Below are 16,453 nucleotides of genomic sequence, written 5' to 3' on the forward strand. Positions count from 1 at the left end.
TTCCAAGTGACCATTTGTAGTAAAGTGACTGAATAGTCAGAAGAAGCCCAAAGGGCGTGTAAATCTTGGCATCCGTATGAGAACCCATGGAAGCCCATCCCAAGCTCCTTTGGGGGAGGAGTGTGTGAGGTTACATGTACTCCTGTTTGGTCTGTCGTCGTCCCTCTTATTTTTCAAAGCTGATTAAGCCAGAGAATGATTAGTTATGGTGTCAAAGAGAACAACGCTTATTCACCTGGACAACATATTTTTATGGCCCAGGATTGGGATATTTTGCTACTATAGGCCTGGGTGATGATTTAATGCTGGAGAGCGTGAGATTCTTGATAAATCAGGATTAGTCGAACTTCATTTCGATTCTTGATAAATCAGGATTAGTCGAACTTCATTTCAAGGACACAGATAGACATTCCAACTAACTACTCAGAGTCACCAACCCTTCACTTCCTCAAGGCCAAGATAGATTCCATTAAGAAAAAGCTGCAGAGGGTTTCGAGCAGTTGATGTCTCCTTTAGACTGATCACTAAAATTGGGGTTTTCGTTTTTTTCCAGAATAGCTTCACTACAAGATCCTTTAAAGACTCAAGACTATGTCCCTGCTGATAGGCCTGTCTTTCCTGGACGTGATAGGTCTCTCTCTGGAGGTCAAAACAGAGATTCTCTGGTAGCTGGACTACATGGACGCCTGGACCAGCTAGCCGATCTTTGGTTCGGAAACCTGCAGGATTGACTGTTGAGCTAGATGCTGACATTTGACTACCAAGGAGTTCTGGAGGCTTCTGCACTTAACTTTCCTCAATCTCCTGGCAGGATTGCTTGCAATAAGATGGTTATCCAAAGACATGAGTTATGTCCTCAACGAAGTGGACAATACGGCAATGGGTCAGTGGTTTGCTACATCAAGTAGCAAAGAGTGACCAGATCCAGCATATTATTGGAGATGCTCAAGGATGATTTTTGGCACATCTGTCTTAAGAAGAGGGGATCGCAATTACGGCTGAATACCTACCTTCCACGAAAGACCAATGTGGTCACCGGCTGGAACGTCTGATTTCTGTGGACTACAGCAACTGGAAGCTGCACCTAGGATTTATTTTTTGCATGTTAGAAGTAGAAATGAGTTTTAGGCAAAGAAACTACTTGCATCCATGTGGAAAGGCAATGTCCCAGAGTTTGTTTTAGCTGATGCCAAGACGTAGACGCAAAAGTGGTTGATGCCTGACCCTAGGAGACAGGGGTGGGGTTAACCTATGCTTTTATCCCATTGCAAATTATATTGTGGGTGGATAAGCTCAGGAGTTCTGATGCGGTTCTAAAGCGTTGTTTAAATTACATCGGGAACTGTCTTGGGATTGTCCATTTTCACCTCCTCCTTCCCCTATTCCCAGAACCTTTTCAGGGACTCCCATGGAACATGCATTCCATAATTGGTGACTACTTATTGCACCTCATGACATGATAGATTTCAGGGATCGCTGGCAAGGGTCAGGAATTTCGGGAAAGGCTGCATTCTTCCTCGACTAGGATTGAGAAGCAGGAACACATAAAAGTTATCAAACTGGTTGGCTAGGTGGAGTTCGTAAATTAAAATGGATCTCAATATTGTGGGGCAGACTTAGTCCACATATTTAACTTTTTCTCTGAATTGGTAGGTTCAAGTACGGCGCACAGTAGTATAAATTAAAATTGGTCTACCATTTCAGTGGTTCACACTCTGGTTGAGGATAGGCCTATCGGTGAATATCCTTTGGAGCGTACCCTGTTAAAGAGACTTCAGATTGTTAAGTCTCCTGAATAAAAAGAATCGCAACTTTGGGACGTCAACATGCTGTTCCGGACCAGATAATGGGGTTTTATCCCCTTCGCAGTTTTCTGATAAGCTCTCACGTTTTTATCTCCTGAGATCTAGTGTCAAATGTCTGTGCACTGGACTTGACTGGCAGGTCTTTGACTTTGAACTGAGTGATGTTTAGAACTTAGAGGAAAATTATTTTTTGTATCCAGCTTATGCATGGCGTGAAATGTGACGGACAATGTGATGGACTATGTGACAGGCCTAAGGGTTCAAAGCAGCTACTTCTTTTTTTTCATAAAGCCTTTCATAGACTCTCTTCACCTATTTTACTTAGAGGGCTTCCATACTCTGATTGTGTTTTTTATTTAAGGGAATGGAACAGTAGCAATCATAGTTGGCTCTGTGGAGACATACATTTATTGAAAAGAAAAAAGGAAAAAAAAGGAGGATGAGAGGAGCCGGAACAGGACACGGAGGGCCTAGATTTTATTTCACTGGTTGTTGCCATTTGTGTTGCCGTTTTTGGGCACGGCTTCATAAGTATAGTAGTGTATATTGTTTAATGCTGGCTGGTATATGGTAGGAAAAGTTGTATTCCATCGATATCCAAATGAAATGCAACCTATTTCATACTGGGCTATAATAAAATGCATTCTTATAAGATGATTAACATATATTTGAAACAATTGTTGCTGCTGCGAGTAAAACTATAGTTTTCCGAGTGCAATATATGGCGGATCAGTGATATATGTCCATGATTAGGATTTAAGCTTCTCCAGAGTCGAAGAGTGATGGCGACCATTAATGCAAGAGTTGAGCCATTATTATTAACACACATTGTGAAGTCTAAGTCTTATGTACAGATTTGTAGACTAGAGCCATCTACCCCCATAAAAGGGGGTCGACCAGACCTCTATTTACAGCCATTTTGTAAAATAAGAGTGAGGCTCTAAAGAGAGGGTGGTGCTTGTAGCAGCAAAATTTGGTACTCACAGATTCAGACATGGCATAGGAGTAAAGAATATGCACTATGAGGGTCGCCAACTTTGACACATAGTGGAACCAAGGTACAAGTAGCTTAGCCAAGAATGACTACACAATTAGGTCAAGTGAGGAAGTCAAGTTAGTATCTAAGATCCGTTGAACGCATAGCGAACAGCCCAAAATGCAAGCCCCAAAATACACAGATTGATGTTCGTCCTCATATCTGTGCTGTGATCTAGACCTGCTGCAAGCAATAAACCAACCGTGGGGAAAAGAGCAGACATTATTTCAGAAACAATAAATGTTGTGGTCTTACCTTGCATCCGGAGATATGTTCACTAAAGGCTTAAATGTTTCTTGCAAATACAGTTCTGCCGATTTAAAAAGAAAAAAATGTTGTTTATTCACAACTTCTAAATGTGCAAATTACAAACTGTTTTTTATTAAAGAAAATATCCTTGTGACGTTTCAAGAAGATTCTCTATAGCAGCATTGTTAACATGATGGTACTATCCCACGGATAACGCATCTGATCCACTGGTCTCGAAGTACAAAAACCTAGAAATCCTTAGGGAAATTAAATAAAAAGCAAAAACTGTTCTTCTGGAAACCTGCAGTAAACCAGCACGGACTCCAAAGTCAATCAAGCACAACTAAGCTACAAAATTCAGCTTTTCTTTTCACACAGGTAATGGCAGACAGTGGGAATTCTCTGAGGAAGATGCCCCTAAGCGTTTACGCGATGTCTGTGCATTGATGGATGTATTCTGCAAAGATCCAGATTCCAACACTGAATACAAATGAGTCCCCAACTGCAAAAGGCAATGGGGCAAGGAACGGCTGGACTCTCAAATCAAGGCATTGGGACATACAATCGAGACCTCCTGGTGACATTTATAAACCACTTGACCTTTAATTCCCAGATGCATCTAGTCACCTGGATCGCCCGCACATTATGAGGAGTTCTGTAATCACATACAGATAAGAGGTTAATGGCAGAGGTTTTTTTTAAAATAAAGTCACACAACTGTGATCGAAGGTGCTTTATTCCTGAAAGGTAAATGTCGCATCACCAACAACGCCCCCCCACCCCCCCCCCGTGAACTCCATTACTCACTAACTCGGGTCTTATTTAAAATAAAATAATGAATACAGTAGTTACAAATGAGTAGAGTGTACGTGGACTCTCTGCTGCTTGTAATTCACAGGAACATGCTATTGACCTTTGGAACCTACTAGACACCATCTCTCCAGACGTCGCCTTCCTAACGGAAACTTGGATGAACGCCTCCTCCGCCCCCGACATCGCCATCGCTATCCCTGATGACTATAAGATCACACGCAAGGACCGCACAGACCATACAGGAGGAGGAATCGCTATCGTCCACAAGAAATCAATCCGCATCTCAACCAGCTCTGACACCAACCTCGCCAACTCCGAACACCTACACTTCCAGATCCACATCGACCCCAAAACCACACTCCGTGGCACTCTCCTCTACAGACCACCAGGACCCCGCGCAAAATTCAGTGAAGACATCACGGACTTCATCACCCCACACGCGCTCCCCTCCAAAGACTACATCCTTCTGGGAGACCTCAACTTCCATCTTGAAAAGATCAACGACCGCAACACCGCCACCCTCTTGGACAACCTCGCCAATCTCGGACTTAAACAACTGGTCACTTCCCCCACCCACATCGCAGGTCACACTCTCGACCCCATCTTCACCTCCAGCAACCATGTCTCCTTCAGCCACACTACGGATCTCCTCTGGACTGACCACAGCTGCGTTCACTTCACCTACAACAAGCCGAAACCCATCATCCACCTCCAACCAACTCTACAAAGAAACTGGAACAAAATCACCACGGAGCAGATCTCCACATCGCTCCTTCAAACCTCCCCTGCCCTCGCTTCTAACGCCAACGAAGCCGCCTCCAACCTCACCCTCTGGCTATCCAATGCCGCCGACACCTTAGCACCACTGAAAAAACGTCAACACAAACTTGGCATCAAGAAGGCCTCATGGTTCAACGACGACCTCAAGAATTCCAAGAAACTATGCCGCTCCCTCGAAAAGGCCTGGAAAAAAGACCCATCCACCAACACCAAGGACGCCTTCAAAAGCGCCATCCGTACTCACCACCAACTGATCCGAAAAGCCAAGAAAACAGCATTCAAGGATCGACTTGACAACAACGCCCACAACAGCAAGGAACTTTTCAACATCGTCAAGGAATTTTCCAACCCCTCGGCCAACTCCAACGACATCACCCCCTCTCAAACCCTCTGCGACTCCCTAGCCTCTTTTTTCCACAACAAGATTGCTGACATCCACAACAGCTTTGACAACCAACCCGGACGCCAACCCACCCTACCATCAGCTGACCATCTTCCCCTCGCTAACACCCTTAACGCCTGGAACCCAATCTCCACTGAGGACACCATCCGCCTGATGAATTCCATCCACTCTGGATCCCCCACAGACCCATGCCCTCACCACATCTTCAACAAAGCAGACTCCGTCATAGCTCCGCACCTCCGAGACGTCATCAACTGCTCCTTCAACTCCGCTACCTTCCCAGAAGACTGGAAACACGCTGAACTCACCGCCCTTCTGAAAAAACCAACAGCAGACCCCACCGAACTCAAAAACTACCGCCCCATCTCGCTTCTCCCATTCCCGGCCAAAGTCATCGAGAAAGCCGTCAACAACCAGCTCGCCGCCTTCCTCGAAGCCAACAAATCACTCGACCCCTCACAATCTGGCTTCCGAGCCAAACACAGCACTGAGACCGCCCTCATCGCAGCAACAGACGACATTCGAACTCTACTGGACAATGGTGACACAGTCGCCCTCATCCTCCTCGACCTCTCTGCAGCCTTCGACACAGTCTGCCACAGCACCCTTTTACAACGCCTCAGAAACATCGGAATCCAAGGAAAGGCATTGGAATGGATCACCTCGTTCCTCACCGGAAGAACCCAAAGAGTCCGCCTCCCACCATTCAAGTCCGAGGCCTCTGAAATCATCTGCGGCGTACCACAAGGATCCTCACTCAGCCCCACCCTCTTCAACGTATACATGAGCCCCCTCGCGGCCATCGCCCGCCAACACAACCTCAACATCATCTCTTACGCGGATGACACTCAACTGATCCTTTCTCTCACCAATGACCCCAGCACCGCCAAAACTAACCTACACGAAGGAATGAAAGAAGTTGCCGAATGGATGAAACAAAGCCGTCTAAAACTAAACTCAGACAAAACAGAAGTCCTCATCTTAGGTAAATCTCCCTCTGCATGGGACGACTCCTGGTGGCCGGAAGCCCTCGGAAATGCACCCATCCCGACAGACCACGCACGGAACCTTGGCGTCATCCTGGATTCTTCACTCTCTATGAACAGACAAGTCAGCGCCGTATCCTCTTCCTGCTTTAACATTCTTCGCATGCTCAGAAAAACATTTCGCTGGATCCCCACCGAAACAAGGAAAACAGTCACCCATGCCCTGGTCACGAGCCGACTGGACTACGGAAACACCCTCTACGCAGGTACCACCGCTAAACTCCAGAAGAAACTACAACGAATCCAAAACGCCTCAGCCAGGCTCATATTAGACATCCCACGCAACGAACACATCTCTGGTCACCTTAAAGACCTCCATTGGCTACCCGTCAATAAGAGGATTACTTTCCGTCTGCTCACCCACGCACACAAATCACTCTACGACATCGGACCAGATTGCCTCAACTCTCGACTGTCCTTCTACACCCCCTCCCGCCAACTTCGATCTTCCAGCCAAGCCCTCGCCACTGTACCTCGCATCAACAAGACCACCATGGGAGGCAGATCCTTTTCATACCTGGCCGCCAGAACATGGAACTCACTCCCCGCTTACCTTCGCCTCACCCAGAATCATCTAGCGTTCAGAAAACAGCTTAAAACGTGGATTTTTGACAAATAACCCTCCCCCCCTTCCTAAGCGCCTTGAAACCCTCTGGGTATGTAGTGCGCTATATAAATTCTATGACTTGACTTGACTTGACTACGTGCAAATAGGTTGTTGTCATCTAATTACCACCAGCAGGGCATTCAACCGACTTGGCGTTATAGATCAGCCCTTCTCAAATAATAACTTTACATTTTCAAAAAGTTAAGGAGAAAGAGCTACACTTTCATTGTTTCAAGCGCACTAGTTCGGCTAATTAGCCTGCATTTCACACTGTCTGCTTGCTGTTGCAGCGGTCATTGTGCCATCACAACTAAGCTGTAATAAAATATTACAGTAGGGTACCCAACATTTTTTTATTACAGTTGATTAGTAATGTCGCAAATAGTCTGTAACGAGAAAACCGAGGCTAGGTGTTCGTGTATGCTTGTTTCAGGTATTCGTAGACCGCACAACATAGTTATGTACACAAATCATTTCTTTAAAAGGTAACTGGCGGACATGCGCCTCAAATACGGATTGTAAAGGAATCCCTAATATAAATTAAATTAAAAAGAGAAAAAAACAAAGCGGAAATCTAAGTATTTTATTTACAAGCTATTCACCAGTACATTGATTATTTAGATCTGGTCCAGGAAGGGCATTCTAGTAAAAAAGGCATACAGAAATAAGCCACCTCTGTTCATTTCTTGCTAGGCGGGACGGTTTTCTAACACTTTCATTCACTTCGTACTTCTTCAACTGCGTGTAGAATAGAATTCTCAGACTTCCCGTGGCTGGCAATTAATTTTACAATAACAGAAAAGCAATTCACAAAATGAACACTGGAGGTCAGTGCTAGCTCTAAGAAAATCTTGGTAAAACACGCAGAAAAAACAATATGAATATGTATTCCTTTACTTTGGAAGGTTATAGGTCTTTTCGAAGCAATGTGGGTCCCTTTTAAACGGGGACCGGGAGGGTCGGCCGAGTACAGGGGGAGAGGCCTCCGGTGAGGGCCCTCTCCGGTAATCGTACAGACAAGTAACCTCCCCCCCCCCCCCCCCCCCACAGATAGACACCACACAGGGATGAGTTCTGCACACTTTTATATATATCTTTAAGCAAGGTACTTGACGGTACAGCAGGACCAGGATACGAGGATCCTGTCAATTCTAGTCTCTTTGGGGGAAAGGGTAGCGGAACAGTCTCAGTACCGGACAGGTACGAGGGTAGCAGGTGTGGAGCTCACAATCCTCGAGCTGATGGGTTCGCAAGTAGGGGCCGCGGCAGCGCCAGCAGGCCTTCAAGATGGTTCACGACAGGTTGAGCCGCGGCAGCGCCAGCAGGCCTTCAAGATGGTTCACGAAAGGATGAGCCGCGGTAGCGCCAGCAGGCCTTCAAGATGGTTCACGAAAGGATGAGCCGCGGCAGCGCCAGCAGGCCTTCAAGATGGTTCACGAAAGGATGAGCCGCGGCAGCGCCAGCAGGCCTTCAAGATGGTTCACGAAAGGATGAGCCGCTGCAGCGCCAGCAGGCCTTCAAGATGGTTCATGAAAGGATGAGCCGCAGCAGCGCCAGCAGGCCTTCAAGATGGTTCACGGAAGGATGAGCCGCGGCAGCGCCAGCAGGCCTACAAGATGGTTCACGAAAGGATGAGCCGCGGCAGTGCCAGCAGGCCTTCAAAATCGTTCACGAAGAGGAGCCGCGGCAGCGCCAGCAGGCCTCCAAGGATGAGTTTGTCTCGGTGTCTCTCGACTCCAGGATACAACTGCCTTCCTGCTCTGGAGCTGCCCCAGTTATAGGTCTGGCACCCTTTGATGTCCGGACCCTCACACTTGGAGGTCGGGAGGTCCGGGATGAGGGAGTCCAGACACCCAGCAGGGGGGTGGAGCCAGCGCCCAGGGAGGCTGGGGGCGATCGACACCTGGCGGAGGGGAGCCATTGACACTCCTTCTCCCATTGACCTGCCAAGTGGTCTCTTCACCCCCTGGGCGGATGGTGGTGCCTCGATGTCGGGGCCTGGCTTGGCCCGAGGCCGAGGTCGACCCGAGGCCACGAGGCCTGGTCGTGTAGTGTCCAAAATGGCAGCTGGGCCGGAGACAGGGGTTCTGGAAGGGACCCGGGCCAGCCGATACGGTGGTGTTCAGGAGCCAGGGTTTCGTCGGGGAAGGGCCGGGGGTTGCCCCGGCGGGTTGCAGGGGTGGTTCTTGTCCAGGGAACAGGAGGAGCAGGGGTCCGCGACCCGCCTTGCGGGGAGGGGACGGCCCGGCCACGAGGCCTGTCCAACATGCGTCCCCCCCAGCTGAAGGCAGGGAGAGTCACCCATCCTCTTGGGTACTCTCCTCGCCGAGGCGGAAGAAGCGGGACAGGCCGTCTGCGTTGGCGTGGTCTTGGCCTGGGCGATGCTCCACAGTGAAGTCCATCCCCTGCAGGGAGATGGACCAACGCAACAGCTTCGGGTTTTCTCCCCGCATCAGCCATTGCAGGGGTCGGTGATCTTTCAAATCGATAATACCCGTTTGTCATCCCCTAGGCTCCGCCCAGAAGGGACCTGACTAAATTCGAAACTAACCTGACGGTAATACTGCCGAATTCGCCCAAGACATCATCTGTGGTAGGCTGACCTCTATCTTGATTTTTACCTTTAGCCGATGTTCCGTGCAGTCTAACCCTCATTTCATCCCACCTTCCCTCTCTTCCGTCTTTTGTAGATAAGTCCTATTTACTCTCTCAGCCGGCGGCCCCCGCTTTGAACAGAATCCATCTGTGGTTTTCGCCCTAACCTAGAAAAGGTATTCTTGTAATAATTCTCCATGTTAGTTATAACGTGTGATTCCCTTGGTGTTGGGGCGATACTGATAGTTAGCGTTTAAACTAAACTGCCTTTTCCGATGTTTCAGGTATATTTATCCCATACGGGCAGCAGACAAGGTCAGCATCCCCCTACTGTCCTCCACGATATCTTCCTCTTGATGTGAAGGTATGCGGTTATAAAAACTGTGACTCTGTACCTTACCATTCCTCTTTTAGGCCAAAACGAATCCAGGGCAAGACAAGTATACTGATGTAACTTTTCTTCCACCCTAGGGACTCTCAATTTTACTTATCCTTGCATTTTTTTCCCCCCGTGGGATTGACTCCGCCACATACAAGTGGGAACGGGATTCCCTTCATCCCAGCCATTTATCTACAGCAACACGATCTCCCCTAGGCATAAGCAAATTGCCTCCTACTGTGGTTAACCATACGCCAGCTCCTTCCGCTACCAGTAGGTAAAAAAATTTAGATAGCACTAACTTTGTATCTGGCTAAAAGGAGAAGTCCTTCGTTAATATTTCCATCTAGGCATTAAAATGCTTTTTCTTCTCTTTTTTTCTTCTCTTTTTTCAAAATTGTCTATATATTGATGTGGTTTCTCTATAACATAAATGTTGTCTCCGGGCCCAGTCTAGACGGTACAAACTGTTAGTCATTATTTGTCATGAGTATTTATATAGTCCTGCCTTATTGTGCCTTGAACCCACGCAAGTATGTGTTCTAAAATATATGTTTTTAATATGTTTCTCCATACAGATTTTCTATACTTGTGTGGTTCCTTCTTCTCTACCCCACTTTGCCCTGATGAAGGTGTTGCCCCGGACGGGGCCATACACCGAAACGCGCGTTGGCGTTTGTTCCCACTGAGGAACCTTCTGAACCAACCCGGACATTTGATCATCGGTCCCCCTGTCATCTGAAAATCATCTCTGCTTAGTGTTGTAGGATGCATGATGTGTGAATGTTTTTTGTAAGAATGTGAAGGGTATGTTAGTATGAAGTCAGAACCACCATTTAATTGTTGCCAAGATGTTTATTTATTTGGATGTATAACTTTTTATATCTATATACAATGATAATGAATTCATGAAAATAAAAAAAATATATTTTGATAAAAACTAACTTGTTATATGAATTGCTTGGGTTCAGGACAATTTTTATAATACAAAGGACCTCTCCTAGGCCATGAACTAAAATTATTGCGGGCAGGTCCCCTTTCCGTGTTTAATTGTTACTTTCCCCATCGACCTGCCCAAATTGATGTGGGGTCCCCCTCCGATTTGAAGTTTCTTCACAGCCTTTGCTGTGGGGGTTTGTTGGTTCTATTATACTCGTATGACGTCAGTATTGTTTCCGTAACCCGGTCTGGGCCCTTTGAATATTTGTTGTCCTGATTTTGTCTCTTTTATCTTAACAGGTAGTTGTTTCAACCTCATTTAATTCATCCTTCTCTTTTTTCTAACTTTTGTATCCTTGCTGTTTCTCCGCTCAGCAACTCTTTTTTTGGACACCATAAGATGGAAAGTATTAAATCGTTTGGCTTTTCTGACGATGAATTTGCTAAAATGGTCGGAGCTGCATCCAGTAATGAATCGGCCTTCTCCCTACCTAAAGGATTACAAGGGGATTGGTCTAAACTCCTCAATCTCCGCAAAAAATCTAAACGCACAGAATTACACGCAAAGTTTATCTTGGACTACCTTAAGGCAGGCACCATCCCCATTGGCCTCCGAGTAAGGAACATCCCGGGTCTCTTTGTTGAGATCAGACAGTTCCTGGAGAAATGGGCTCTCATTGCGAACCGTTGCTCCAGGGACTGGATGATGCTCATCATTGAGACCGCCCGGCAGGTTTTAGATCTCCTAGCCAAAGAAATCGAGACATTGGAAGCCAAATTAAAATCTGAAGATGCAGTAGACCTGGGAAAAAAGAAACTTGAGGAGATTGAAGCAGAATTGGACTCATTCTCCGAGTATTTATTAAAAAGGAAAACGGATAAGTTCCGCAAGGACATCCGCTTGTTCACCCAAGAGAGAGCCTATCCGTACCTCACCAGTAATTTTTATAACACCCAAAACAGTTCTGACCAGCAAAGTGGTTATCAAAGATGGGGCCATCAACGTATAACCACATTCTCTGATACCACAGATTCTGAGGGTGATGATGGACACAATTCCAACTATGACCCCAATTACGACACCAACTACCCTCAGACAGGCAGACAGGATAACATAGATCGAACCCCACGACCCAACCGTTTTTTAGGGAACCGCCGGGGGAATTACAGACCGAGAAATCGGAATCCCCCCAGAGGGAATTACCATCAGGGTCCTCCTCAGCCATATGTACAAACCCGACATCAACAATATTGGACAAGGTGAAAACCATTCCAGTATTTAACCTGTCCAATAAGCACATGACCCCTGAGACAGTAGGACTACTCACCAGAGGCCTATCCTTTGTGCCCACTACCCACTTCAACAGATTTGAATTCCTGAGGGACTTACATTCTTTCTTCAGAAAAATACGTCTCAAAAAATTCTTTTCCAACCGTCCGACCTTAGTAAACTCTGATAACAAATCAGGTCTCAAACCTCCATCCACTTTCACCCCGAGTCTGGAAGAAATCGGTCATGAGGTAGGAACATTTGAAAAAACGGTAACTCTGAAGATCAACAGAATCTTGAAATTTGTCCCCACAGGACCCAAAAACCTTAGTAGCACTGAGGAACAAACCCTAAAGTCCCTGGAAACTAACGATTCACTCACCATAAAACCCTGTGATAAGGGAGGGGGCATTGTTATCTTTGACACTCCTACTTACATAGATAAGATGAACATCCTTCTATCTGCCCCTGAATATTACGCAAAAATCACCAGAAACCCGGAACCAGCCCTCAAGCGTCGTATCCTGCAAACGACCGAAAGAGGAGTCATGAACGGTGATATCTGTGAACAAGAAGCTGAGTTTCTCACCCCTTCATTCACCAGAATACCGATCATCTACGGGGTTCCTAAAACCCATAAAAACCAACTTGATCCACCCCTAAGGCCCATTGTATCCATGATAGGATCCGCCCTAGAGCCCCTATCAAAATACATTGACCAATTCCTCCAACCTTTGGTCGGAGCTTTAGACTCTTTCATCAAAGATACTGGCCATTTTATCTCCAAGGTAGAGGGAACCCCTTATCATCACAACAGGGAACTCCTGGTAACTCTGGATGTGGAGTCTCTTTACTCCAACATCCCCCAGGAAGGTGCCTTATCGGTAGTGCAAGACATTCTAACATCCAACCCTCAGATACAAAATTCCAACTTCATTATGGACTGCTTAAAAATAGTACTAAAGGAGAACTATTTTGAGTTCAATAACAATTTTTACCACCAGGTAGGCGGAGTCAGCATGGGCGCTGCCTGCGCCCCCAGCATTGCCTGCCTATACATGGGCGAATTCGAGCGCATTCATGTATATAATGAGATGTCGCCTTTTTTCGAGAACGTGCGAGCTTGGTCTCGCTTTATCGACGACATTTTTTTCATTTGGGAAGGGGATGACATCACCCTAACTGAATATATTGCATGGCTCAATTCAGCAGACCCCAATTTGAGGTTCACGAGCCATTTCAGTCAAGACAAGATTGAATTCTTGGACCTATGGGTCGAACATGACAATGAGGAGATCACAGTATCTCTCTTTACCAAACCCACCGCCCGAAACACCATACTGCAATATGGAAGTTATCACCCCCGTTGCCAACGTGACAACATCCCCTTCAGTCAATTCCTTCGCATCAGAAGGAATTGTACAGACATCAAAGATTTCTTAACTGAGGGAGATGTACTCAAGGAAAAGTTGCTGCAACGGGGGTACCCTTACCGGCTGGTTAAGGATAGCTTCAAACGGGCCCGTTATTATAACCGAGAAGCCATGTTCGAACCCAAGGACCCTAATCCCAGGGAATCTATTGTCTGTATCACCCGACACTCGACCATAAATAACCAACTAAGACAAGCAATCAACTCCAGTTGGTTTTTGCTCAATCTAAACCAAGACCAAAGCGCGCTACCGAAACCCATTTTTGCATTTAAACGCAATAAAAACCTCAAAAATCACTTGGTGAAAGGTAAAATGCGAGGACCGGAACCCGTAACACAGAGTTCCATCACTGGGACCGGTCCAGTGACGGGAAACCACAAATGCGGTAAATGCCAGGCATGCCCAAACGCTCTAGTGGGAAATGAAATAGTGACTCCCACCCGTACCATCCACCTCTCTAAAATGAGCAACTGTAGGTCCTCCAATTGCATTTACATTATCTTATGCCCATGCAAAACACCATATGTTGGTGAAACAGGAAGGGAGATCAGGTTACGCATTGGAGAGCATAAATCCAACATACGCACAGGCAAAAGAGGAGCCCCTCTAGTTGAACACTGGATATCCAAGGGGCATTCCGAAAACGACCTCAGATGGTCCATACTGGAAAAAATTCAAATTCCTGCAGGTACCAACCCCACATCTCTGAGAAAAAAACGTGAGGTCTTTTGGATCTTTTTTCTGAACAGCATGGAAAAGGGCCTGAACGAGGAATGCCCGTGGGCGAATGCCCTACTGTAAATCTTGGTTTAATTGTACCCCTCCATCTGGTCTGGTCTCCTCTGGTCCGTCGATCGCTTTAAAGTACCCTATATCTCTACCTCTGTTCTGCAATGAAGGGTCCCCATTACAAGATGGCCGCCGCGGTTTCACCGCAGAAATGAACACCTTTCCAAACCCGTCCTCTATGTCACATAAACGCTAGGATTCCCTCACGCCCCCACACCTGAACCCAATACCGGCACCCATATTCAGTATATATAGTCGCACCCAAACGTCGTACGTTTCGCCTATCCTCGTGCGAGCGATCGGGACCGCCGACTGGAGACTGCCCCTTGCCTACGCGCCAGGTAAGCTTGCTGACTAAATCTAGTAATCACCTTCTCTGCTTAATCCCCGCATTTCGATAATACCCGTTTGTCATCCCCTAGGCTCCGCCCAGAAGGGACCTGACTAAATTCGAAACTAACCTGACGGTAATACTGCCGAATTCGCCCAAGACATCATCTGTGGTAGGCTGACCTCTATCTTGATTTTTACCTTTAGCCGATGTTCCGTGCAGTCTAACCCTCATTTCATCCCACCTTCCCTCTCTTCCGTCTTTTGTAGATAAGTCCTATTTACTCTCTCAGCCGGCGGCCCCCGCTTTGAACAGAATCCATCTGTGGTTTTCGCCCTAACCTAGAAAAGGTATTCTTGTAATAATTCTCCATGTTAGTTATAACGTGTGATTCCCTTGGTGTTGGGGCGATACTGATAGTTAGCGTTTAAACTAAACTGCCTTTTCCGATGTTTCAGGTATATTTATCCCATACGGGCAGCAGACAAGGTCAGCATCCCCCTACTGTCCTCCACGATATCTTCCTCTTGATGTGAAGGTATGCGGTTATAAAAACTGTGACTCTGTACCTTACCATTCCTCTTTTAGGCCAAAACGAATCCAGGGCAAGACAAGTATACTGATGTAACTTTTCTTCCACCCTAGGGACTCTCAATTTTACTTATCCTTGCATTTTTTTCCCCCCGTGGGATTGACTCCGCCACATACAAGTGGGAACGGGATTCCCTTCATCCCAGCCATTTATCTACAGCAACACGATCTCCCCTAGGCATAAGCAAATTGCCTCCTACTGTGGTTAACCATACGCCAGCTCCTTCCGCTACCAGTAGGTAAAAAAATTTAGATAGCACTAACTTTGTATCTGGCTAAAAGGAGAAGTCCTTCGTTAATATTTCCATCTAGGCATTAAAATGCTTTTTCTTCTCTTTTTTTCTTCTCTTTTTTCAAAATTGTCTATATATTGATGTGGTTTCTCTATAACATAAATGTTGTCTCCGGGCCCAGTCTAGACGGTACAAACTGTTAGTCATTATTTGTCATGAGTATTTATATAGTCCTGCCTTATTGTGCCTTGAACCCACGCAAGTATGTGTTCTAAAATATATGTTTTTAATATGTTTCTCCATACAGATTTTCTATACTTGTGTGGTTCCTTCTTCTCTACCCCACTTTGCCCTGATGAAGGTGTTGCCCCGGACGGGGCCATACACCGAAACGCGCGTTGGCGTTTGTTCCCACTGAGGAACCTTCTGAACCAACCCGGACATTTGATCATCGGTCCCCCTGTCATCTGAAAATCATCTCTGCTTAGTGTTGTAGGATGCATGATGTGTGAATGTTTTTTGTAAGAATGTGAAGGGTATGTTAGTATGAAGTCAGAACCACCATTTAATTGTTGCCAAGATGTTTATTTATTTGGATGTATAACTTTTTATATCTATATACAATGATAATGAATTCATGAAAATAAAAAAAATATATTTTGATAAAAACTAACTTGTTATATGAATTGCTTGGGTTCAGGACAATTTTTATAATACAAAGGACCTCTCCTAGGCCATGAACTAAAATTATTGCGGGCAGGTCCCCTTTCCGTGTTTAAGGGGTCGGTGATCTGTTTGCACCCGGAAGTGGGTACCGAAGAGATAGGGCCGGAGCTTCTTGAGGGCCCACACTACGGCGAAGGCCTCCCGCTCGATGGTGCTCCAGCGCTGTTCTCGGGCCAGCAGGCGTCGGCTGATGAAGGCCACTGGCTGATCGACCCCCTCGGTGTTGAGTTGGGAGAGGACGGCCCCCACGCCATGATCTGAGGCGTCCATCTGTACTATGAATTCCCGGCTGTAGTCGGGGGCTTGGAGCACGGGGGCAGTGCACATGAAGGACTTCAGGTTCTCGAAGGCCGCCTGACATTCAGGAGTCCAGTTGACTTTCTGGGGGTTCTTTTTGGACGCGAGTTCTGTGAGTGGCCCTACAATGC

At 46.5% G+C, this 16,453-nt stretch overlaps 1 protein-coding gene across 4 annotated transcripts in view; it reads right to left on the minus strand.

Moving 5' to 3' along the window:
• PRKAG2 (protein kinase AMP-activated non-catalytic subunit gamma 2) overlaps positions 1–16,453 on the minus strand; it is a 1,779,639-nt gene that overhangs the window by 96,640 nt on the left and 1,666,546 nt on the right. For all 4 annotated transcript variants that reach the window (XM_086941467.1, XM_086941466.1, XM_086941468.1 and 1 more), the window contains one exon: positions 3,097–3,151. In XM_086941467.1, coding sequence (XP_086797593.1) covers positions 3,097–3,151 — 55 coding nt within the window. The remainder of the gene's footprint in view (positions 1–3,096; positions 3,152–16,453) is intronic.

Source organism: Lissotriton vulgaris, chromosome 10 (genome assembly GCF_964263255.1).
Source record: "Lissotriton vulgaris chromosome 10, aLisVul1.2, whole genome shotgun sequence".
Classification (NCBI taxonomy): domain Eukaryota; kingdom Metazoa; phylum Chordata; class Amphibia; order Caudata; family Salamandridae; genus Lissotriton; species Lissotriton vulgaris.